The 23,624-nt window shown below is 45.5% G+C and overlaps 1 protein-coding gene across 1 annotated transcript in view; it reads left to right on the top strand.

Annotated features, from left to right (window-relative positions):
- The window catches only part of ARHGAP10 (Rho GTPase activating protein 10), a 370,863-nt gene that overhangs the window by 77,156 nt on the left and 270,083 nt on the right, over positions 1-23,624 (top strand). The window contains exons 2-3 of the mRNA XM_047799118.1: positions 17,789-17,884; positions 17,958-18,019. Coding sequence (XP_047655074.1) covers positions 17,789-17,884; positions 17,958-18,019 — 158 coding nt within the window. The remainder of the gene's footprint in view (positions 1-17,788; positions 17,885-17,957; positions 18,020-23,624) is intronic.

Here is a 23,624-nt window from a genome sequence, read left to right as displayed (position 1 = left end):
TCCCTTACAGTTTATCCCAGGACACTGACCATAGATAGCTCTCTGTGCTCTACTAGGATCTTGCTGATGAACCCGTCCGTGTGTAATAGCTTACATCTGCTAACCCAGCCTCCTGCCCCACTTGTTTTCTAACAGCTTTTCGGAGTTGGCTTTGTTTCCTCTTTCCTGCTGGCTGTGTGTTCCTCCTTGGGCTCTTTCTCATCCCGCTGTTCTCCACTGGAAACCTTCCCTTCCCAGGGGCTGTCCACAAAACCTTTTCTGAAAATTCCTGACCTCTCCTCTAATATCTCTGCCCCATCCAGAAAGACATTTTGATCATTTGCGTGTGTTTAATAATGGCGTTGTGAGGGGAGGGTCTCGTGGCCCAGTGGCGGTGGCGTCTGTAGTTTTGATCCCTGCAGTGAAGAAAGCATATTGTGCTGCTTTGGACTGAAAGCTGGCTCCAGGCTTCAGATCCTGGCTACGCCACTTAACACTCTCCGGCCCCTCTGTGTCTTCTTGTGCTTGTCCCTAGAATGCAGTGAGCAGTGCTGGCCTAAGAGGGTGGCGTGAGAAATGAAGGAACTAATGCATGCATGTGACCAGCACATAGGAGGGGCCAGTAAGTGTTAGGTGGTTGCTGCACACACATGAACCATTTGGAAGCACTGGATTTGAAACAATTTTCTTTTCCTTTTTTGTCTTTTAGGGCCACACTTGGGACATATGGAGGTTTCCAGGCTAGGGGTCTCATCAGAGCTACAGCCGCTGGCCTATGCCACAGCCACAGCGACGCCAGATCCAAGCCTTGTCTGGGACCTACACCACAACTCATGGCAATGCTGGATCCTTAACTCACTGGGCGAGGCCAGGGGTCAAACCTGAAACCTCACAGGTACTAGTTGGGTTCGTTACTGCTGAGCCACAGGGGAACTGCATGAAAGGACTTTCTAGTCAATGATGAGTGTTAGCATTTCTTCCTTATGTTAAATGGCCCATCTCATGGACTCAGGCCCTGCCTGCTGCAATTTTTTCAGTGGATTGTTTTCTGCCTTTAGAGACTTTTTGATGGAATTTTCTGTATTAACATAGGAAAATCTTAGCAATAATTTTGGTCTTTTTTTCTGTTTGCCCATTACACTTTTGTTAAAATTTTTTTTCTTTAATTAAAGTATAGTTGATCTGTGGAGTTCCATTTGTGGCTCAGTGGGTTAAGGACCTGACCTGAATGTTGTCTCCATGAGGATGCAGTTTTGATCCTTGGTCTCTGGTTAAGGATATGGAGTTGCCACAAGCTGCAGTTTAGGTTGAAAGTGTGACTTGGATCTGATGTTGCTATAGATGTGGTGTAGACCTCAACGGCAGCTCCGATTCCACCTTTAGTCCAGGAACTTCTATGTGACACAGGTGTAGCCATGAAAAGAAAAAAAAAAAAAAGATAGTTGATTTACATAATTTGGTCTTTCAAAGGTGATTTTTTTTTTTTAATTTTATTTTTTAAAATTGAAGTAGTTGGTTTACAGTGTTTGTTAGTTTCTGGTACAGCAAAGCGTTTCAGTTCTATTTTTATATATATTCTTTTTCATATTCTTTTCCATTATGGTTTATGACAAGATAGTCACTTTAGTTCCTTGTGCTATACAGTAGGACCTTGTTATTTATCTGCTTTATATATAGTAGTTTGTATCTGCTAGTCCCAGACTCCTGATTTATCCCTCCCCCACCCCTTTCCTCTTTGATAAGCCTGTCTGTTTTCTATGTCCGTGAGTCTTTCTGTCTTGTAAATCAGTTCATTTTGTCATTTATTTTCAGATTCCACATGTAAGTGATATCATATGATATTTCTCTTTGTCTCACTGACTTTAGTATGGTAATCTCTAGATCCATCCTTATTGCTGCAAGTGGCAAGATTTCCTTCTTTTTAATGAGTAGTATTCCACTGTGTATGTATGTATATCTGTGTATCTTCCTTACCCATTCATCCATTGATGGAAATTTAGGTTGCTTCCATGTCTTGGCTATTGTAAATCATGCTGCTATGAACCATCGGGGTGCATGTAACTTTTTGAATTAAGAGTTCTCTCTGAATATATGTCCAGGAGTGGGATTGCTGGAGAATATTAGTAGCTCTATTTTTTTTTCTTTTTCTCCTTTTTCTTTTTTTTTCTTACTAGGGCAGCACCCATGACTTATGGAAGTACCCAGGCTAGGGGCTGAATCAGAGCTGCATCTAGAGACCTATATCACAGCTTATGGCAACGCTGGATCCTTAACCCACTGAGCGAGGCCAGGGATCAAACCTGTGTCCTCATGGATTCTAGGTGGGTTCATTTGTTACCACTGAGCTGAAATGGGAATTCCTAATTTAGTTTTGTAAGGAACCTCCATAACGTTTTCCACAGTGGCTGCCTGTACTCATTTGCATTCTCCGCAGCAGTGTGGCAGGGTTCCCAAAGGATGTATTTTGTGTTCGCCGGCCTTGAACCCATGTTGTCACTCACAGTGGCTGTTGCACAGCTCCTACCAGGGAGAAGGGCTCTGCTCACAGCCTCTCTGAGGACAGGACCTCTGGGTGATTTGATGGGGGGGGTGGGGTGGGGGAGGCACTGGACCGCTACTTCTGTCACGACCTTCTGTGGGAAAGAAACAAGTGGGCTGTTTTCTCTTGAGAATTCTACTTTGGGAACGAAGATGGGAAAAGCAGTGGGGACTGAAGTTGGAAGAATGCCTATCAGGTAACGTGAGGACAGTGGATGGATCCTGCCAGGCAGTGACCTGGCCACAGACCCTCGGACAGAGCAGCAGGACCCACAACAAGAATGGATAAGAAATAGAAGAAAACGTACAATTAGAAGTGCAAGGAGCTCCCGTCATGGCTCTATGGCTAAAGAATCCGACTAGAAACTGTGGGGTTGCGGGTTCGATCCCTGGCCTTCCTCTGTGGGTTAAGGATCCGGTGTTGCGTGAGCTGTGGTGTAGGTCGCAGACTCGGCTTGGATCCTGGGTTGCTGTGGCTGTGGCGTAGGCCAGCAAGTGTAGCTCCGATTAGACCCCTAGCCTGGGGACCTCTGTACGCCGCAGGTGCGGCCCTAAAAAGACAAAAAAGACAAAAAGAAAAAAAGTGCAAGAAAAGTAAACACTCAGAGAGGGGCCAGGTCCTATGCCTGGCAGAGGGCATCCCAGGGCAGACGGTAGGGCTGGTTCTCAAGACAAGTTCTTCACCTCACACCGCCCACCCCCCTGCCCCGCCCCCAGCCCTTTGCACTCATGACTTGAGTCTTTCTTTCCTGCCTTCAAAAGGCGCTCACTTACAGAAGGTAGGGAGCGTATGAGTCCTCCTTCCCATCTAAAGGATTCCCCTCATTTTTCCTGATGCCTTCCTTCCATGTACCCCTGTGGTTTACAGCGATGTAAATTTAACTCGCTTTCTTGAACACTGTTCAACCCCTGTCCTGCTCTGTGTTTTTCTGATGTCCTTTGTTTCTGTTGTTTTTTTGAGTTTGTCTTCCACCGAACCCTATGTGTACACGCAGTGACGGAGGTCATGGACTTCCTGGGGCAGCAGTCACATCCTCTTGTTTTTCATACACCACCCTGGGCTGTGCAGAGTGCGTGGGTAGTGCAGGTTGTCAGGCTTTTCCTGTGGCAGTGCCCCCCACCCCATCTTTTTAGGGCTGCACCTGAAGCATATGGAAGTTTCCAGGCTAGGGGTCCAGTTGGAGCTGCAGCTGCCAGTCTACGCCACAGCTGTAGCAACCCGGGATCCGGACCCTGTCTGTGACCTACACCACAGCTCACAGCCAGATCCTTAACCCACTGATCGAGGCCAGGGATCAAACCCCCATCCTCACGGATACTAATAGGGTTCGTTACCGCTGAGCCCTCTTGTGGCATTTGTTTTAGTTGCCATGATCCTGGTTTAATTTGGGGCACAAGTGAGGAGGTTTTAGCTCCTCCTTAGAGTGAGTCTTGATTGGTGTAATTTTTTTTTATTTTAAGTAAATAAAGTGTTTGAGAGAAATGGGAGACTTACACAGTACTCCTGGCTTTGATTAGTGACTAAATGTCTAGTCTATGCCGTGGCATGGTGATACTCCAGTGGCCGAAGCATGGGAACCCTTTTATTTATTAAGCCAGATGGACACCTGATGTCTAAATCCCTGCTAATATTTACCTTGGGGCTTAAGCGCATATGGTGGTTAACAGGGTAACTTGTCTTCACATGATCCACTCTATGTGGTTTTATTTTTCCTTCTGTCTCCCCTTTCTTAGGATATTTTGGAAGCCACTTTATTGGCCAAGTTACTGTATTCAGTAATGAAATGTTTAAATAATACTGTGTTTTGTCACTGAGCTTATTAAATCCCTGCTCTGGAAAACAATACTTGCAAGTAGTGTTCTTATCTACTCTATATTGCCTCAAATCTCAAAGTTACCCTGTTTTCCCTTAAAAGGAAAAAACAAAGTATGTTCATGTGCTAGGGCTGTCAAAACAGTGCCACAGATGGAATGGCAGAAGCAAGAGATGTGTTGTCACGTAGTCTCCGAGATTCAAGTCCAAGATCAAGGTATGAGCAGAGCTGGTTTGTCCTGAAGGCTAAGAGGGAATTGTCTGTTTCTTGGCCACCCTTCTTGATTGTGGGTGACCGTCTCCTCCCTGTCTTTTCACCTCATCTTCCCTCTATGCATGTTTGTGTGTCCAAACATCCCCTTTTTAAAGGATGTCAGTCATTGGATGAGGGCCCGCCTTACTGACTTCATGCTAATTTGATGTCCTCTTCAAAGACCCTGTCTCCAAGTAGGGTTGCATCCTGAGATACCCTGGCTTAGGATTCCAACCTATGAATTCTGGGGGACATGGTTGAACCCTTAACAGGGGAAGGAGAACACTCTACTCATTACCACTACACCTAAAAACCAGGCTTTCTTGGCATTGAAGCCATTAAGCTGTAAAGGTGATGGGCATCGCTGGGGAGTTTTTGTGTATAGGTTGAGACCCCTGAGTTGGCACAGTTGTTGCTAGTTGTTGGCACAGTTTCCAGAAATTCTTTTTTTTTTTTCCTAGGGCTGCTTCCGCGGCATATGGAGGTTCCCAGGCTAGGGGTCCAATCGGAGCTGTAGCCGCCGGCCTACGCCAGAGCCACAGCAATGCAGGATCCGAGCCACGTCTGCAACCTACACCACAGCTCACGGCAACGCCGGATCCTTAATCCACTGAGCAAGGGCAGGGATCGAACCCGCAACCTCATGGTTAACCACTGAGCCATGCCAGGAACTCCGTTTCCAGAAATTTTTGAAAGAGGTATGGTTCCATCTCCCCGGGGTCAGAGCAGTGGCCTGATTTGTCTTCCTGCTGCTGCTGTGGTCTTGTCCTCAGCCTGCTCTCAGCACAGCAGCCAGAGCGATGCTGACGATGGTCAGGTCACGTCCCTCCTCCCTCCTTAGTCCACAACGCTCCAGAAGCCCCACGTCTTGAAAGCCCAAGTCCTTCCTGAACTGCTCTCCTTGTCCCTGACCTTGTTTTCTGTCCCTCTTGCTGTCCCCCCGCCCTCCCCAGTGTCAGCTCTGCCGTCCTTTCCTGTCCCTGTCCTGCCTTAGGCCCGTGCACGATGGCCCCCTCTGTCTGGAAAGTCTTCTCCACGGTTCTCTGTGTGGCCTGGTCCTTTTGTCCGGCACCTCTTTCACAGTTGCCCTCTTCTCTGTGAGGTCTGCTCAGACCTGCACGACCTCCCCTGTGTATTCCTACCCTGCCCTCAACCTTTCCTCACTCTCCTCTGTGGCGCCTGCCAGCTCCCAGCATCCTATGTAATTGATTTGTTTTGTTCTCTGTCTTCTCTTCGAGACCTCGCCCCCCAACCTGGTTTGTCTCCCTCTCTCATCTCAGTTTGTATGATGTGTTTCTTGGTCTGTCCCCTCTGCCTAGAACGCTGCCCGGCAAGTAAGGAAAAGTCGGGTGTGGTGTATAGTTAAGGGATGGAATACTGTGCAGGGAGCTGGAATTCTGGCCACTTGGGTTCCTGGAAGAATAGGTGTGAGATGAGGGTAGGTGGGATGAAGGAGGGGACAAAAGGGTTCACTGATAGGGGTGTGTGTGTGTGTGTACACTCGAGTGCATGCACACACGCTCTTGTGTCTTTCATTTTAATGAATAAACATGACTTTATTCTTTTGTGCTACTTTATTTTTAAAACCTTACTATAAAAATTGCGTAGAGTAATGAACGTCCATTTACCCTTTCTTGGACCCACCAAGTGTTTAACATTTTGTAGCATTTAGTCATCTCTTCTCTTCTGTATGTATATATTCCATGTGTCCTGTGTCTCTCTCTCCTCCTCTTCCCTCTCCCCAGTGGTAACTACTAGTTTGTTCTCTATATCTTTGAGTCTGTTTCTTTTTTGTTATATTCACTAGTTATTTTTTTTAGATTCCACATATAAGTAATATTGCACAGTATTTGTTTTTCTCTGTCAGACTTATTTCAGTAAACATGATAGCCTCCAAGTCCATTCATCTTGTTGCAAGTGGCAAAATTCCATTCTTTTTTATGGCTGAGTAGTATTCCATTGTATATTTGTAACATACCTTCTTTATCCATTATTTGTTGATGGACACAGAGGTTGCTTCCTTACCATGGTAACTGTAAGTAATGCTGCTAAGAACATTGGGGTGCATGTGTCTTTTTGAGAGTGTTTCCATTTTTTTTTTTCCCCAGATTTATACCCAGGAGTGGAACTGTGGCTTGTATGGTAGCTCTATTGTTAGTTTTTTGAGGAACCTCCACACTGTTTTCCATAGTGGCTGTACCAGTTTCTATTCCCACTAACAATGTGTGAGAGTTCCCTTTTCGCCATCCTTACCAGCATTTGTTATCTGTGTTCTTTTTGATGATAGCCATTCTGACAGATGTGAGGTGATAACTCCTTGTGGTTTTGATTTGCATTTCTCTGATAATTGAACATGTTGAACATCTTTTCACGTGCCTGTTGGCCATCTCTATGTCATCTTTGGAAAAATATCTATTCAGTTCTTTTTCCCATTTTGAAATCAGATTGTTTTTTTAATCTTGAGGTGTATCAGCTGTTTACATATGTTGGCTATTAATCCCTTGTCAGTTATATCATTTGCTTATATTTTCTCCCATTCAGTCGGTTTTCCTTTCATTTTGTTGATGGTTTTCTTTGCTGTGCTAAACTTTCAACTACCACCAGTCTTTGTTGCTCAGATTTAGGCTCTTCTCCGGAAATGTCAGCCATCCTGGTTTCCAACATGTAGTCTTGTCATTTACAGTGTTTGTCGGCCCATCAGCTGTTCTCGTTTCCTATGAAGTGTAATTAGAGAAGGTGGAGGTTGGGAGTGTGTTGGCCTGAATATTCTCTTTCAGGCTTCAGCACTTCCCCTTACCCCACAGCCCATGGGCGCACATACTCCTCACCGACAGGGGCACCTGTTGCTGTCATTCTGTGCCTCATCAGATTCTTCTAAAACTGGATTCTACACTCAAACCTGGATTCTGACTGAGCTCTTCTTGAACCAGGTGTGCGAAATCGAGCTAGTTGTCCAGAGTTGTGCTTTCATTGCCTGTGGTGTCGGTGATGTTCAGATTGGGGTCCGTGGGGTGCAGTCTCATTGAGGAGCACTCTGCGGGAGATGGAGACCAATGCAGCAGAATCCTTCTTCCTGCCTCCACCTGAGTAGCATTTTTGGTGTGTCTTTTTAGGGCCACACCCTCGGCCTCTGGAGGTTCCCAGGCTAGGAGTTGAATCAGAGCTGTAGCCACCAGCCTATGCCACGGCCACAACAATGCCAGATCTGAGCCATGTCTGCAACCTACACCACAGCTCATGGCAATGTCGGATCCTTCACCCACTGAGTGAGGCCAGGGATTGAACCTGCATCCTCATGGATACTAGTCAGATTCATTTCCACTGAGCCATAGTGGGAACTCCGACCTGAGTAGCTTTGATTATCTCCTGTTTCCACAACTTACTAGTTGCACGATCTTGGGCACGTTGCTTAACCCATGTGTCTCAGTCTCCTCCTCTGTCGAGTGGGTGTGATGGTAGAACTGGCCTTGATACTGAAATGAGTCAATAAATGGAAAGTGGATGGGAGAGTGCCTGACATTATAAGGTGTGGTGGGTGGAATAATGGTCCTCCAAAGATGTCCCTTCCTAATTCCCAGAACCCTTGAATGTTGTTTTAAGTGGCAAAAGGGACCTTGCAGGTGGGATTAAGTTAGGGATCTTGAGGTGGCAAGGTGATCCTGATACAGCATGTTAGACTCATCGTAATCAGGGTAGTCCTTAAAAGAGGATGTGAGGACCGAAGCAGAGGTTGGAGTGATGTGATTGGTGGCTGGGGGCTGCGAGCAGAGGAATGTGAGTGTCCTCCGAGAGCTGGAAAAGGCAAGGAAGTGGACTCCCCCTTAGAGCCCCCAGAAGGAATTCAGCCTGAGAGACCCATTTTGGACTTGTGACCTCTGGAAATATAAGAGAATGCATGTGTATGTGTTAAGCCGCTAAGTTTGTGGTAATTCCTTCCAGCAGCAATAGGAAACAAATACAGTGTTTGAAGTGGAGCTGTTTTCCTGGTTCTCATGGTCAATAAGATTCTCTTTGAACAAGGAGATGTGTGGCCAAAGACAGATTGTAAACCAGTGGGCTGAGTGGTCACCAGCCTGCACCCTGATCTGCTAGCTTGCTGTGGCTGGTCTTCCCCATACACAGACCCTCGCCTGCGAGGCCTCTGCATTTGCCAAGGGTGAGCTCTGATACTGAGGTCTGGAGTCAGGGAGGGAGGTGGGGGGCATCTCCAGTGTGGACCCGCCTGTGGGGTTCTCTGTGGTGCCAAGGGCACTCCCTTCTTAAGTGTTCCTCGTGGCGAGTTGGTCACTTTGGTCTGTTGTCTGTTATGGGCTGTACTTGTCTCGAGGCCAGGTTTATGCATTTGGTTTGAGGCATCTGCATCCTTGCGGACTGAGCTTTTGTATCTCTAACCCTGTACATTTGTCAGCTCATGTCATTCCAGTGACTTTGTTATTTGTATTAAAAAAATTTTTTTTTAATGTTATTGGCCACATCCACGGCATATGGAAGTTCCCAGGCCAGGGATTGAATCTGAGGCACAGCTGCAGCAACACCAGATCCTTTAACCCACTGTGCCGGGCCAGGGATCAAGCCCAGGCCGCTGGAGTTGGATTCTTAACCCACTGTGCCACAGTGGGAGCTCCTGTTCTAGTGACTTTAGATGGTGCTTATTCTGTGATTAAGAAGAACTTTCTACTTGGACACTCCAGTTGGGCTGGACTTGGGGAGTTAGGGCCTGGAGGGCTTTAACCTGACAGTTCCAGAGGCCATGCTGGCCCTTAAGCTGCTTCTCCAATGTGATTTGGCCTTCAGGCCTTGACTAACTCAGGAATGCATTTTGGGCTCATGAGATGTTTGCACCACCTTTAAAAATGTGCAAAATGTGTCACTTTCTTTTTCTTTCTTTCTTTTTGCTTTTTTTTTAGGCTGCACCTGTGGCATGTGGCATTTCCTGGGCCAGGGATCAAAGCTGCGCCACAGCAGTGGCAATGCCATGTCCTTAACCTGCCGCACCAAAAGGGAACTCCTTTTCATTTCTGACTTGTCCAGAGAGTCCTTAATGCTGTTCTTGTACCTAGTGCTGCTGCCGGTTTTGTAGATCCGGAAAACACGAAGGAACGTAAGAAGCCAGTCGGCGGTCCCAGAGGAATTTTGTTTCACTTCCAAGTTACTTGGAGTAACATCAGCATTATTTCCTTGGCACGAATCTGGCGTGAAAGACATTGAGTTCTTCAAGTCTGTACCCTGTTCTTCCCTAAATAAAACACAGAAGGCCTGGGGGACATGTTTTGATGTGCAGAATGGTGGCAGAGCTCCCCTTGGCAGCGCCTCTGCATATTTGCTAATCTAGTTATTTGGGTCTCTACATGCCGAGGAATGTGAGCTTCCTGGTGCAGTTTGCCTGTTGGGAAGAAGGTTTCAGATTCCAGGATGGTGTGTGAAGAATCCTGTGTTTCAGATGTAATGAGGGCAAAAGGCACCTTGCCCGTTCATTTTTCTTTTCTTTTTTCTTTTCCTTTCTTTTCTTCATCTTTTTAGGGCTGTACCTGCGGCATATGGAGGTTCTCAGGCTAGGGGTCCAATTGGAGCTGCAGCTGCCGGCCTATGCCAGAGCCACGTGGCATCCGAGCCGCGTCTTCAACCTACACCACAGCTCATGGCAATGTCGGATCCTTAACCCACTGATCGAACTCGTGGATACCAGTCGGGTGTGTTAACCACTGAGCCATGACAGGAACTCCTCGTTTTTTTGTTCAAGCCCAGAATTGGAGAGGATGCCGCGTTGCCTCAGCCGTGCCAGCTAGTGTTTGGTTCACGGGGCCAGAAGTTACAGGATGTAGTCTGTAGATAAACCTTCTTGCCAAGGTCAGGGCCAGGCTTGTGACTTGAGGGGCTGTGATGTACCCAGAGAGCTGTCTCGCCGTGGAGTAGAGCAGCTTAAATAGAGAGGTTTCCCACCCTCCTGAGGGCCTGTAGGTGTCTAATAGTTGGTGATTCTCCCTGAAAACCATCCGTAGGTGGCTGTTCTGTAAGAAATAATTTCCTCATTTGTTGAACCATCAAGGGCAAACAGGGACAATTCCAACCAGTGTCTGGAGCTCTCTCAACCTGGATCTAAACTGCAGTTGGATCTCTCTATGTGGTGTCCTGCAGCTCAAGTTCAGCAGGTCTCAAATAGAACCCCTCATCATTCAAACGGCTTCCAGCTCTGGGGAGCATTACAGTGCCTGTGTTTCTTTCCTGTTTGTCTGCAGATCGAAGACCTAAAACTCCCCCCGGGTGGGAGACTCTGAAGGCCAAGTCCATTTGAAAGAGTGCAAGTCACTTGAACTCTTTTACGTTAGCTCTGCTTCTTGTGTGCATGTAGGCTTGGCATTATCCATCAGTATATGCCAGCCCTGAGGTGCTTCAGGACAGCAGTGGTAATTAGAGTGCTTGCGAGTTCGTAGGCAGGAGAGGATTGGGTGGTGGTGGAAAGGAGGCTGGCGCACAGAGGCACACACTAATGAATTTTCTATTTAGTTAGGGTTCTCTGTTCCAGCCGTTCAGATAACCTGCTGAGATCCGGGCAAAGAACCTGGGAATAATGCTAAATCTCCCAAAAGTCAGAATGATGTAACGGAAAGGACCTTGGTAGAAGCTTGAGAGACGCAGGAGTCGATCCTTTGCCTCCAGGACATGTCACCAGCGGTCTAAAGAGGTCTGCCACCTTGATCAAGTCACTAATCTTATCTCTGAACCCACCGAACCCATTTGTAAAATAAGGTCACACTGGCACCTACCCTGCAGGCTAGTCCTAAGGAGTAAATGAAATGTTATTTGTCAGTCCGTTTGCATAGAGTAGGCCCTCAGTAAGGGTGGTCCGTTCTAGTGGCCCTTCTCCTCCTTCTCCAGTAGAGGAGTGTTGCCAGCTTGTGTAACTCGCAACTTCAAGAGTGGTTGAGTTTCATGTGCAATGATGTTGGGAAGAAAAACCGTTCTCTTTGGCCCAGAGCACCCTTGTGCTCATTTACTGGACTGCACTAAATGTAGTTTACTGTCTTAGGATTGTATATTATGCTTGTGAAGGTAGAAACAACATGGGAGAATGAGTAAATTTAAAATGTACTCCGTAAAGGTGATAAATGTGTGATTAGAAAATGGAAGTAAAGTTTGCGTGGTCAAAATTTTAAATGATACAGGTTTTGTATAATGAACTCTAATAGCACCAGAAAGAAGTCAACAGAGAAAAAAATGATGATTACTCTGAAGTAATAATAAGAATTGATGTAACTGCGATACCTATCACAGAGGTAAGAGAGAAAAGCATGCTATGTACCTAGGGAGAAATAATGTCTAATAGCTATGCAAACGAACCCAAATTCAGGATGCTGTTAGAAATCCTTTTGACTAATGAGATTAGCAGTTATGAAATAATCACTGAAAAATGGATACATTTAAGTTTTAGCTTTCCAGACAGTATCCTGCCCTGACCATAAAAAAACACTATCTTTAAAATAGCCTTTGAGGGAGTTCCCATAGTGGCTCAGCCGAAATAAATCTGACTGGTATCTGTTAGGACACAGGTTCAATCCTTGCTGAGTGGGTTAAGGATCTGGCATTACTGTGAGCTGTGGTGTAGGTCGCAGACGTGGCTCAGATCTGGTGTGACTGTGGCTGTGGTATAGGCCAGCGGCTATAGCTCTGATTTGATCCCTAGCTTGGAAACCTCCATATGCTGTGGGTGTGGCCCTAAAAAGACAAAAGATAAAAAGGTCCTTTGATCTGCTAATTTTGGATAAAATACTCAAAAGGAAATGATTCCGGAGGGGAAAAGTGGAATTTACACCTGTATTTATAGTTATGTGTGTATAATATAATCATTTATATATTATGAAGATAGTATATATGAATAAGTGCATATAAACATACACATATACACACACATGCACAGATGTCTACACATATATGCACCCAAATGGAGCCACTTGCATGACCCAGTCAAGAACTGGCAAACACTAGCAAAATGCAGCAAGATAAAGTTATTAAAATTGATAATGTGCCCATATGCTATTAATATTTGGAAATAGTTGCATGAAGTCGATTAAGAAAGAAAAACCCTTGTGTGGTCCTTGTTTCAAGATACAGGGAAAGGGGGAGTTCCCGTGGTGTCTCAGTGGTTAACGAATCCGACTAGGAACCATGAGGTTGCATTTCGATCCCTGCCCTTGCTCAGTGGGTTAACGATCTGGCATTGCCGTGAGCTGTGGCGTAGGTCGCAGACGCGGCTCGGATCCCGAGTTGCTGTGGCTCTGGCGTAGGCTGGCAGCTACAGCTCCGATTCAGCCCCTAGCCTGGGACCCTCCATATGCCTCAGGAGTGGCCCAAGAAATGGCAAAAACAAAAAAAAGACAAAAAAAACCCCAAAAAGCAAAACAAAACAAAAAACAAACAAACAAAACAAAACAAAAAAAGAAATACAGGGAAGCATAAGCCTGTTGGCTGTTGCCTCAGGGACAAGATATTGTGCAGTAGAAGAGTAGGTAACTCCAAGAAAATACTGACTAAATAAGGCAACGTCAGGTGATCGGTGCTCTGAGGTAGATTCAGCACCCTGGAAGAGAGGGGTTTAAGGCAGCGGGCTGTGATGCTGTTTCAAGGAAGATGATGAGGGAAGGAGGGTTCTGTGAGCTGAACCAGCCCAGTGGGGATGGGCGTGGGGGTGGGGAAGGAGCCCTTCTGGGGGCTGGAGCAGCATTTTGAAGCCTGTCAGTCTGGAATGAATTTGGCATGTGCGAGCCAAGATCACACCGATGTGGCCAGATCTTTGGGAATAATTGTATGTTTGCCAGGATTACAATAGAATAGTTATTTTGGAGTGGCCTAAATAGCCAGGCTCTACTTTTTTAGAGTTTAAAAATTTTTATAGTTTCATGACAGCAGATGAAATGACAGCAGATGTACAGAAGTATATGAATCAGGCATACGTTTTATTTTATTATTTATTTATTTTCTTTTCGGCCATACTCACGTCATGTGGAAGTTCCCAGGGCTAGAGAGCAAACCCGAGCAATAGCAGTGACAATGCCAGATCCTTAACCTGCTGAGCCACAAGAGAACTCCAACAAGTGTACATTTTTTTTTTTTTTCCTCATCACGGTAATTAGTATTTTTTTCTTTTTTTTCTTTTCTTTTCTTTTTTGTCTTTTTAGGGCCACGCTTATGGAAGTTCCCAGGCTAGGGTTCAAATCTGAGCTGTAGCTGCCAGCCTATACCACAGCAACTCGGGATCCAAGCCAAGTCTGCAACCTACACCACAGCTCATGGCAGCGCCGGATCCTCAACCCACTGAGGGAGGCCAGGGATTGAACCTGCGTCCTCATGGATACTAGTTAGATTTGTTTCTGCTGAGGCACGACGGGAACTCCAGGTGTACATTTTAAAGCAGAATGATAAAGAAAATATCCACAGACTCACCACTAGGTTATGGACTAAAATAGCTTTAATACCCTTGTTAGCTAGCAGTTGTACCGTGTCCCCAGTGGTAAACCTCGTGTGACTTTTGAGATAATAATTTCACTTGCTGGCATGTAATTTTGTGACCTTTATGTGCAACACAAACGTAGAGTTAAGTGTAGCTGGTTTGGAACTTTATGTGAAAGAAGCATACTGGGTGCATTGTTTTGTGTACTTCTTTCTCTCAAATTGTGAGATTAATTCACATCTTGAGACATGAATTGGTAGTTATGTTTACTCTCTAGTACATGATATAGTATAATTTAGCCATTTGTTTGGCTTTTGATTGGTGTTTGTGTTTCCAGTGTTTGGCCGGTGCCGTGGTCAGTTCTGCTATAGCAAGTATGTGTCTGCAAGTACACGTGTGCAAAAGTTTATCTTGGGAATTCACCTAGAAGGACAGTTTCAGGTTGTAGGACATCATCAAACATAACTAGAAAATGCCCAAGTACTTAAAAAGTAATTATACCGATTTTTACTCACCACTGGCAACATCTGACGATTTCTGTTGTTCTACATGCACCAAATCTTAAGAGTCGCCAGACTTAGGAGTTTTTGCCAATCTGATGAATGTATTGAGGTTTTATTTTCACATTTATAATCACTAATGGGTTTGAGCACCTTCTCATGTGGCTTGGGGCCATTTGGCTTTCCTTTGCTTTTTTTGAGAAGGGCCTATTCAGGTACCATGTTCAATTTCTCATTGGAGTGTCTCCCTTACCTCATTGCTTTCTAGCTGTTGTTTGTATCTTCTGGGTCTGTGCTTTTCTTCACTCTTTTTATGTCTTTAAAATTTTAAGGAGTTCTCATTGTGGCTCAGTGGGTCAAGAACCTGACATAGTGTCCATGAGGATGCGGGTTTGATCCCTAGCTTCTCTCAGTGGGTTGGGGATCTGCATTGCTACAAGCTGCGGCTTGGATCCCGTGTTGCTGTGGCTGTGGCATAGGCTGGCAGCTGCAGCTCTGATTCAATCCCTATCTTGGGAACATTCATATGCCTCAGATACAGCCATAAAAAGAAAATACATTCAGATTTGATCAATCTTTCTGTATTAGTTTATCTATTGATTTGTAATAAATCATGCTCACACCTATTGGCCCAAAAAGTAGACCCCTGGTCAGTGTGGTCTTAGTAGGACCACCTTCTGCATGGGGAGATCTCTGCTTCTGAGTATGGGGCTGTCTCAGTGATGGAGCAGTATGTGGGGGGGCCTGGACCACAAGTCTTTCATCAACCAGCAGGCCAGCCTGGGCTTGATCACATGGAGGCCAGAAGGTTCCAAGACAGTGGAGCAGGGGTGTCCACAGGTTCTTTAGCTTGGAGGTTCCGAAGTAACCATGTCACTTTCATCACATTCTTTTGGCCCCAAGACCAGCCTGGATTCAAGGGGTGGGAGAATGGACTCTGCCTGGTGCCTGAGTCCCTCCCATTGAAGAGGCCTTCCTACAAGGAGGGGTGGAGCGTTGAGAGCATGCTTGTAGTCCAACACACTTTACAGTGTGGTTCTGCTTTTCTTCCATACTCCAAAGGTAAGAAATTCCAATCCCGTATCATCTTCTGGAAGCTTTTTGGTTTAGCTTTGGAAGCATGAAGTTTCCAAAACCGTGCCAGTGGAGGATGTTGATAATGGGGGAGGTGAGGGTCTGGGGGAAAAGCTGTACCTTCTGCCCAATTTTGCTGTGAACTTCTTCATGTAGTCTGTTAAGAAAAAATTGAAAAACCCAATCAAAGCATAACAGCCACTGAAAGAGCTGATGAGCATCACTAGGAAGTTTAAGTGAGAAGAAGCAGCTTCCAAGGCTCGCCTGTACGTGGGGGAACTTTGTGCTTAATGATTGGAGGTAAAGCATTGGTTAAAAGAAAAAAAAAAAAGTAGCATTTTCGTAGTTAAGAATACGAACTTTTGGCTTTCGTTTCTTGTTGGTTAGCTGTAATATAAGGGCTGAAAAAGAGATGATGGCTGCTCCTACTGTCTTACCATCTAATTGAAATAGTCTTCAGGGTTTTGTTTTGTTTTTTTCTTTTTTTTCTTTTTTAGGGCCACATGTTTGGCATGTGGAAGTTCCCAGGCTTGGGGTCCAATCAGAGCTGCAGCTGCCAGCCTCCGCCACAGCCATAGCCATGCCAGATCTGAGCCACGTCTGCAACCTACACCACGGCTCATGACAACGCTGGATCCTCAACCAGCCAGGGATCAAACCCACATCCTCATGGATACTAGTTGGGTTTGTTAACACTGAGCCACAATGGGAACTCCAGAAAATAGCCCTCAGTTTTGACATTGTGTGCTTTGCTTTTGTGCCTCTATTTATTTTTTGCACAAGGGTTTTGATCAGCAGCTATGGATTGTGTTGTTCCCCCCGCCCCCCGCCCCCTGCAATTTTCAATTTGTCTGACATGGACTTGTACTATGACACAATCTTGTCAGTATTCCTTGGACTGAGACAGGAGCCTCATGGGCTGCAGGAGGCAGTGAGCGGGTTCTTATAAAGCATTTCAAACCAGAAGCAGGATTGTACCCTGGTGAGGGTCTGGGCTTTGGACAGATGGCTCTGTAGACCAAGCCTTGCTGTTGTAGTCGCTGCGCAAGTTTGTGCAAATTACTTAAAATCATGGAGCTTTGGCGCTCTGTGGTGGAATGGAGATAATCTTTATTTTATATAGCTCTGAAGAGTATTGAGTGAGATGTTTATATATGTGTGTGTGTATGGAGTTCCCTGGTGGCATGGTAGTGAAGGATTCAGCATTGTCGCTGCTGTGGCTTGGGTTCGATCCCTGGACTGGGAATTTCTGCATGCCATAGCCTTTGCCAAATATATATATATATAAAATATCATCTAGCATGGTGCCTGGCTCATAAAGTAATGGTTAGCCTGTTGCCTGTTTTTGAAGTAGGCTAGTGCTGTATTTTCTGGTAATTGCCATTAAAAATGATGAAGACCTATAGGTATTTTACAGAATGGATTCTTTCTCTCTCTCTTTTTTTTTTGGGGGGGCTGCACCTGCAGCATGCAGAAATTCCCAGGCCAGGAATCCAACCTGCGCCACTGCAGCCACCTGAGCCATAGTAGTGACAATGCCTAATCCTTAACTGCTAGGCCATCAGGAACTCCCAGAATGAATTTTGCTGCCATTTAAGCTTGGCCTTTGGTTTACCTCCCTGCTGCCTTTTGCTATGAAAACTCTTTGAATCCCCTGGGTTTCTCTGGCTGGAGTTGGGCCATCCATTAAGGGCATCTGGTCAGCTGGCTTTGAGCTTTGAGCCCTTTTCTGTTTGAAACCTTGGAAGCTGGCCCTCAAGCCCTGGGAGATACTGTCAGGTGCATGCACTCCTCATCATAGCTGGAGTTCTTGAATCGGGCAAGTTCTGACCTGAGTGAGTAGAGAGAGGGGAAGGGCTTCAGGGAATAATGCGAAGCAGTCAGATTGCAGAGGAAGAAGAGGGCAGGGGAGGGAGTCAATATTCCCTCAGGACCTGCTCCATCCCAGAGCACAAGCTAGAGGACCAGACACCAGAGCGTGCCCGGCTGGAGTCGGCGGGGCGGTGGGGGGGGGGGGCCACGCTGGACCAAGAAGTTGGTTGTTCCTCCTCCCACATGGCGTGGAGGAGATATCTTCAGCTGGGCCACTGGGGAAGGAATAAATTCTTTAAGAATAATAATAAATTCTTCAATAAATTCTTGACTTGAAGTAAGGAGCCAAGTAGTCACTCCATCTTTCTTTCCAGATCTTTCGGCAGCCCAGCGGAAGTTTGCTCATTCACTCAGAGACTTCAAATTTGAGTTTATCGGTGATGCAGAGACTGACGATGAACGCTGCATAGGTATGTACAGGGGAGGTTCTGGTTTGCTTTCTGTTGCTTTGGCCACGAAATAACCATTCCTTCCTCCTTACAGATGCTTCCTTACGGGAATTTTCAAACTTTTTGAAGAATCTGGAAGAACAAAGAGAAATTATGGTGAGTTGTGGAGTATAAATTCACAAGTGTGTCTTTAAGTGGGGGGAAGTCTGGGCTTAGAAGTTGGTTCTGGTAGAAATTTTGGTGCATTTATCTGTGGATGAAGTGGTACCTGGTAATGGAAAGAGCTCTGGGTGAGGTCTTGGGAGCCTGGACTTCTAGTTCCCCTCTGGGGACTGTAATGAGACCTTGGACAGGTGTGGACCTCTAGACCAGGGCCCTGTGTCATCCTCTGTAAGAGTGCGTTGAGCCATACCAGTGCTTTCTAGATCTGAGTTAGCCCTAGAGGACTTGCATTGACTGATTGATTGATTGGCTGTGCCCATGGCTCATGGAAGTTCCTGGGCCAAGGATTGAACCTATGCCACAACAGTGACCCAAGCTGCTGCAGTAACAAAGCTGGATCCTTAACCCAGTGTACCCCAAGGGAACTCCTATTTTTTTAAATTAAAAACAAAATCGTTTTGGCTGTCCCTGCAGCATGCAGAAGTTCCCAGGCCAGGGCTTGAACCCGTGCCACAGTAGTAACCAGAGCCCCAGCAGTGACAGCACTGGATCCACAACCTACTGAGGCATCAGGGAACTCCAGGTTTTCATTTCTTTTAATTTACTGTTTGGAATTAAAGTATAGTTGGTTTGCACTTGGACTTGAGTCAAGTCATTAAGACGTCAAAAGCAGAAAAGCTTATGGAGAGGCAGGGGACAGCAGGGAGATGCTGGAGCCTGACTCATACTTCAATAGATTTCTAGGCTGTGTGGAGAGGGAGAGAACTCAGGCCTGGAAGTCTTTAAAATCCCACTTTGCCTTGAGGTTCATGATCACAACAGTAATAATAGTACCTACCCTCTGTTGAGTGCTCTCCATGTGCCTGATGCTACCCTGAGTGCACAGAGTAGATGATCTTATTTAACTTGAACTTTGAAGGTATTGAGTAATATTTACCCACCTTTATTAAAAGCTTGCATTTCCCTCCTGATACTCATTGATTCAACAAAGATTTACAGCAGAATTGCCATTGGATTATGACACACTATTTTTACCAGTTTTTCTATGCTTAAAAAAAAAAAAAGATAAACTATGGTCCTGTGTTGTTGAGAATGAATACTTCCTAGAATCACGCTGAGGTCTAAGTGCATGAGGGTTCACATGTCCTAGTAATGATCATGAACATGACAGCTCAGATCATGAAGCTACTCTGAGCGTGGTACTGGTCTAAGCTGTTCACCTGGTATTAAGTCATTGAATTCTCATGTCAGCCCTATGAAGCTGACTTGGTGATTGCCCCCTAATTTACAAATGAGGAAACTGAGGTGTAGCCCCCTGCCCAGGAACATGTGACAGCTGAGAGGTAGAGCTGGAACAGGCCAGAGGTAGAGCTCTGAACCATCCGCCTTTGGGGTCAGCTTCTGAGATGTTGCTCTAACCTGAGTGGTGGCTGGTGGCTGATGGGGATTTCTAGCTGGTAGAGTTGCCGTGCGAGAAGTAGGAAGAAAGCATTTGTGTTGATTTAAAACTAACAAAGACCTGTGCCCTCTTCTTCTTTTGCTTTTTTTTGGTCTTTTTTAGGGCTGCACCCGCAGCATATGGCAGTTCCCAGGCTAGGGGTTTAATCGGACCTGTAGCTGCTGGCCTACACCACAGCCACAGAAACACCAGATCTGAGCTGCATCTTTGACCTACACTGCAGCTCATGGCGATGTCGGATCCTTAACCCACTGAGCAGGACCGGGGGATCGAACCCTAGTCCTCATGGATACCAGTCGGGTTCGTTACTGCTGAGCCACAGTGGGAACTCCTGAGACCTATGGCTTCTGAAAGCCCTCATGGAATGAACATTGCATCTAAATGCTGAGATGGCTCGTGTGTATGCGAACTACTGTAGACGGCATGTGAAGGTCTTGTGCTCGGATTAGGTTTTCCTGCCACAGGTTGACATATGCAGCCATCATTATTCAGGTACTCCTGTGGTCACCTCAGCTATTTAGGAGAATCTAAATGTGAGAGTGGCTAAAAGTAGTGCCACAGAGTCACTCTTCTATTGCATGAAGTGGGTGGCGTGAGCAGGTGGTGATGGACCGTGCGTGTTGTTTATGTGGATAGCATCAACTTTGTGTTCTCCGTCCTCTTTGATACTTGGATTTTTCTGGGACCCTGAGCATTCCGCCCATATATATTTTGAATTTCCTTTTATGTTGTGGTTACTGTTGAGCACACAGAGCAAAGCCCCTAAAGGGGAGGTGATAAATAAACAAATAGGCGACGCATTTATATATTTTGTAGTAATAAGTGCTACAGAATGAAATTGAGAAGGGCAAGGAGCCAGGGAGTGGGGTGGACACTGTTAATCTAGAGAGGTGAGGGCAAGGAAGGCCTGTGCAGTGGAGAACTATGAGGTGTATTATATTTGGTATCTGAGGGAGGAGCGTTTCAGGCAGAGCAGTGCTGAAGTTTAGCTCTATAGAAACACCGAGTAATATTTTATAACTGGCCCTCTGTATCTGCAGATTCTGCATCTGTGAATTGACAACATTTTGCCTTTTTTTTGGAGGTTCCCAGGCTAGGGGTCGAATCTGAGCTGTTGCTGCCAGCTTACACCATAGCCACAGCAATGTGAATCTGAGCCGCATCTCCAACCTACAAAACAGCTCACGGCAATGCCGGATCCTTAACCCACTGAGCAAGGCCAGGGATCAAACCCACGTCCTCATGGATGCTAGTCAGGTTCGTTAACCACTGAGCCATGTTGGGAACTCCTGTGGATTGAAAATATTTGGAAAAAAAAAATTCCAGAAAGTTCCAAAAAGCAAAACTTGAATTTGCTAGAGGCTGACAATTGTTTACCTAGTGTTTGTTTACACTGTTTACAACTACTTACGTGGTGTTTACAATGTTTATGTTCATGCATACCTTATTTCATTGTATTTTGTTTTATTTTTTAACACATTGAAGGTTCATGACAACCCTGTGTCAAGCAAGTCTTTTTTAGGGCCGTACCCATGGCGTATGGAAGTGCCCAGGCTAGGGGTCAAATCGAAGCTACAGTACCAGCCTACGTCACAGCCACAGTAACTCGGGATCCAAGCCACATGTGACCTCCACCATAGCTCATGGCAATGCCAGATCCTTAACCCACTGATCGGGGCCAGAGATGGAATCCACATCCTCTTGGATACTAGTCAGGTTTGTTACCACTGAGCCACGACAGGAACTCCCTCAAGCAAGTCTTTAGGCATCACTTTTTCCACAACATTTGTTCACTTTTTGTTTCTGTTCACACTTTGGTAATTCTTGTGATAGCTCAGACTTTTTCATTGTTGTTGTATTTGCTGTGGTGACCTGTGATCAGTGATCTTGGATGTAACTGTTGCGGAGAAATCACAGCTCACTGAAAGCTCAGATGATGATGAGCATTATTTAGCTGTAAAGTATTTTTAAAATTAAGATTCTTGTGCATTGCGACACTCACTTTATTGCAGTGGTCTGGAACTGAACCTGTAGTAACTCTGAGTTCTGCCTGTATTATGTGTGGTCAGTAACCTAGAGATGATTTAAAGTATGTGGGAGCATGTGCATAGGTTATGTTCAAATGCTACGCTATTTTATAAAAGGGATTTGAGCATCCTCAGATTTTGGTATCTATCAATGGGGGTCCTGGAACAGGCCCCGCCAGTTACTGCGGGACAACTATATTTCTGATTTTGTGTGCCTTAGAGATGAATTGGCTGGGTCAGAAAAGCTGGAATGTGGTCTTAACCCCCGGCTGTCTGATAAAGAAAAGTATGGTTCTCAGAGCTGTGGTCAGCTGACCTACTGATTTAATCTTCAGCTGTGATGGGGGTTGATAGGGTTTCTGTTTTAGGCAGAATGAGGGTGGCAGGGCTGGGTTTGCGGTGCAGGATAGACGTCGGAATAGGGTGTTGTCTGTATAAGGCCGTGAATCTTAGAAAGGAGTGGGACAGCATGTTGTAGCCCATTTGTGGGAATGGCCATTCATGCTGGACAGCAGGTTGCTCTCCAAAGCTAGAAGGCAGTGCAGAGCAGCTACCACCAACCATTGAATGAACAGGACACCTGATGCTTTTTTTTTTTTTTTTTTTTTTTTGCTTTTTAGGGGCATATGAAAGTTCCCAGAGTTAGGGGTCAAATCAGAGCTGCATCTGCAACCTACATCACAGCTCATGGCAATGCTGGATCCTTAACCCACTGAATGAGGCCAGGGATTGAACCTGTATCCTCATGGATGCTAGTCAGACTCATTTCCACTGAGCCACGACCAGAACTCCACAGATTTTTTTTTTTTTTTTTTTACCGGATGCTTTTAAAGAATCATTGTTTTGGAGTTACCATCGTGGCTCGGTGGAAACAAATCTGACTAGCATCCATGAGGACTCAGGGTTGATCCCTGGCCTCACTCAGTGGGTTAAGGCTCTGGCATTGCTATGAGCTGTGGTGTGGATTGCAGACACAGCCCAAATCCTGTGTTGCTGTGGCTGTGGCATAGACCAGCAGCTGTAGCTCTGATTTGACCCCTAGCCTGGGAACTTCCATATGCTGTGGGTGCGGCCCTTAAAAGACAAAAAGAAAAAATTATTGTTTTAACTTTTCATGGTAGAAAATCTTGAGCACATGCTAAAAGAGAAGAAACTGTAATTAAACTACAGGTAGACAACATTTGCTTTCAATGTGCATGTGACCGGTTTCTCCTGGGCTCCTCACTACCCGCCTCCATCACCCTGACAGAAAGCCCAGCATTCTGTTGTTTTATCCATGAATACTTTAGTCTGTAACTCTTAAAAGATAACTCTTTTCAAACCACAATATCCCTGTCACTCCTGTAAACAAATAAACAATAATTCCTTGAGATTACAAAGAATTAGGCCATTTCATCCCCCTGTTTCCCCCCCCCCCCCCCCCGCCCCGATATTCACTTACTTTTTGTCTTTCCTTCTCCCTCCAACCTCCAGGAATCATTGGTTTGCTTGAATTTGCATCCAAACATCTTGCATTTGATTCCTAAGTTTCTAAAGTCTCCCTCTCTCTCTCTTTCTCTTTTTTTTTAATGGTCGCACCTATGGCACCTGGAAGTTCCTCCACCAGGGTATGAATCCAAGCCACACCTGTGCCAGCATCAGATCCTTTAACCCACTACCCCAGGCTGGGGATCAAACCCATGCCTCCACAGTGACCCGAGCTGCTGCAGTCAGATTCTTAACCCAGTGCACCGCAGTGGGAACTCCTTCAAGTTTCTTTTTATTTTTAGGTTTTTCTTTCTTCCTTTACCCCTTTGATAGGAATTCCTGAGTTTCTTCCGTTAATTATAAAAGACCTTTACAATAGTATGCCTTCTTGAGTTTTCAGCAAGTTTTAGTAATAAAATTAATAATAAAAGTGAAAAAACCCAGACATTTAATCCATATTAATGTTATGTGGGTGCTTCTGTCTAATCTTGATAATCAGTGATCGCTTTTTTTTTTTTTTTAAACCTTGGAAAATTGCATGGCATCCTTATGGCTGCTTTGGTTTTATCAGATATCCTTGAACAGTTAGTAGAAAAGGATCTTTGATACTTTACAGCCTGAAACTTTGAATAAGAAAAGATACCTC

This window comes from Phacochoerus africanus, chromosome 10, assembly GCF_016906955.1.
Source record: "Phacochoerus africanus isolate WHEZ1 chromosome 10, ROS_Pafr_v1, whole genome shotgun sequence".
NCBI classification, from domain to species: domain Eukaryota; kingdom Metazoa; phylum Chordata; class Mammalia; order Artiodactyla; family Suidae; genus Phacochoerus; species Phacochoerus africanus.
This window is presented reverse-complemented; position numbering and strand designations above follow the sequence as displayed.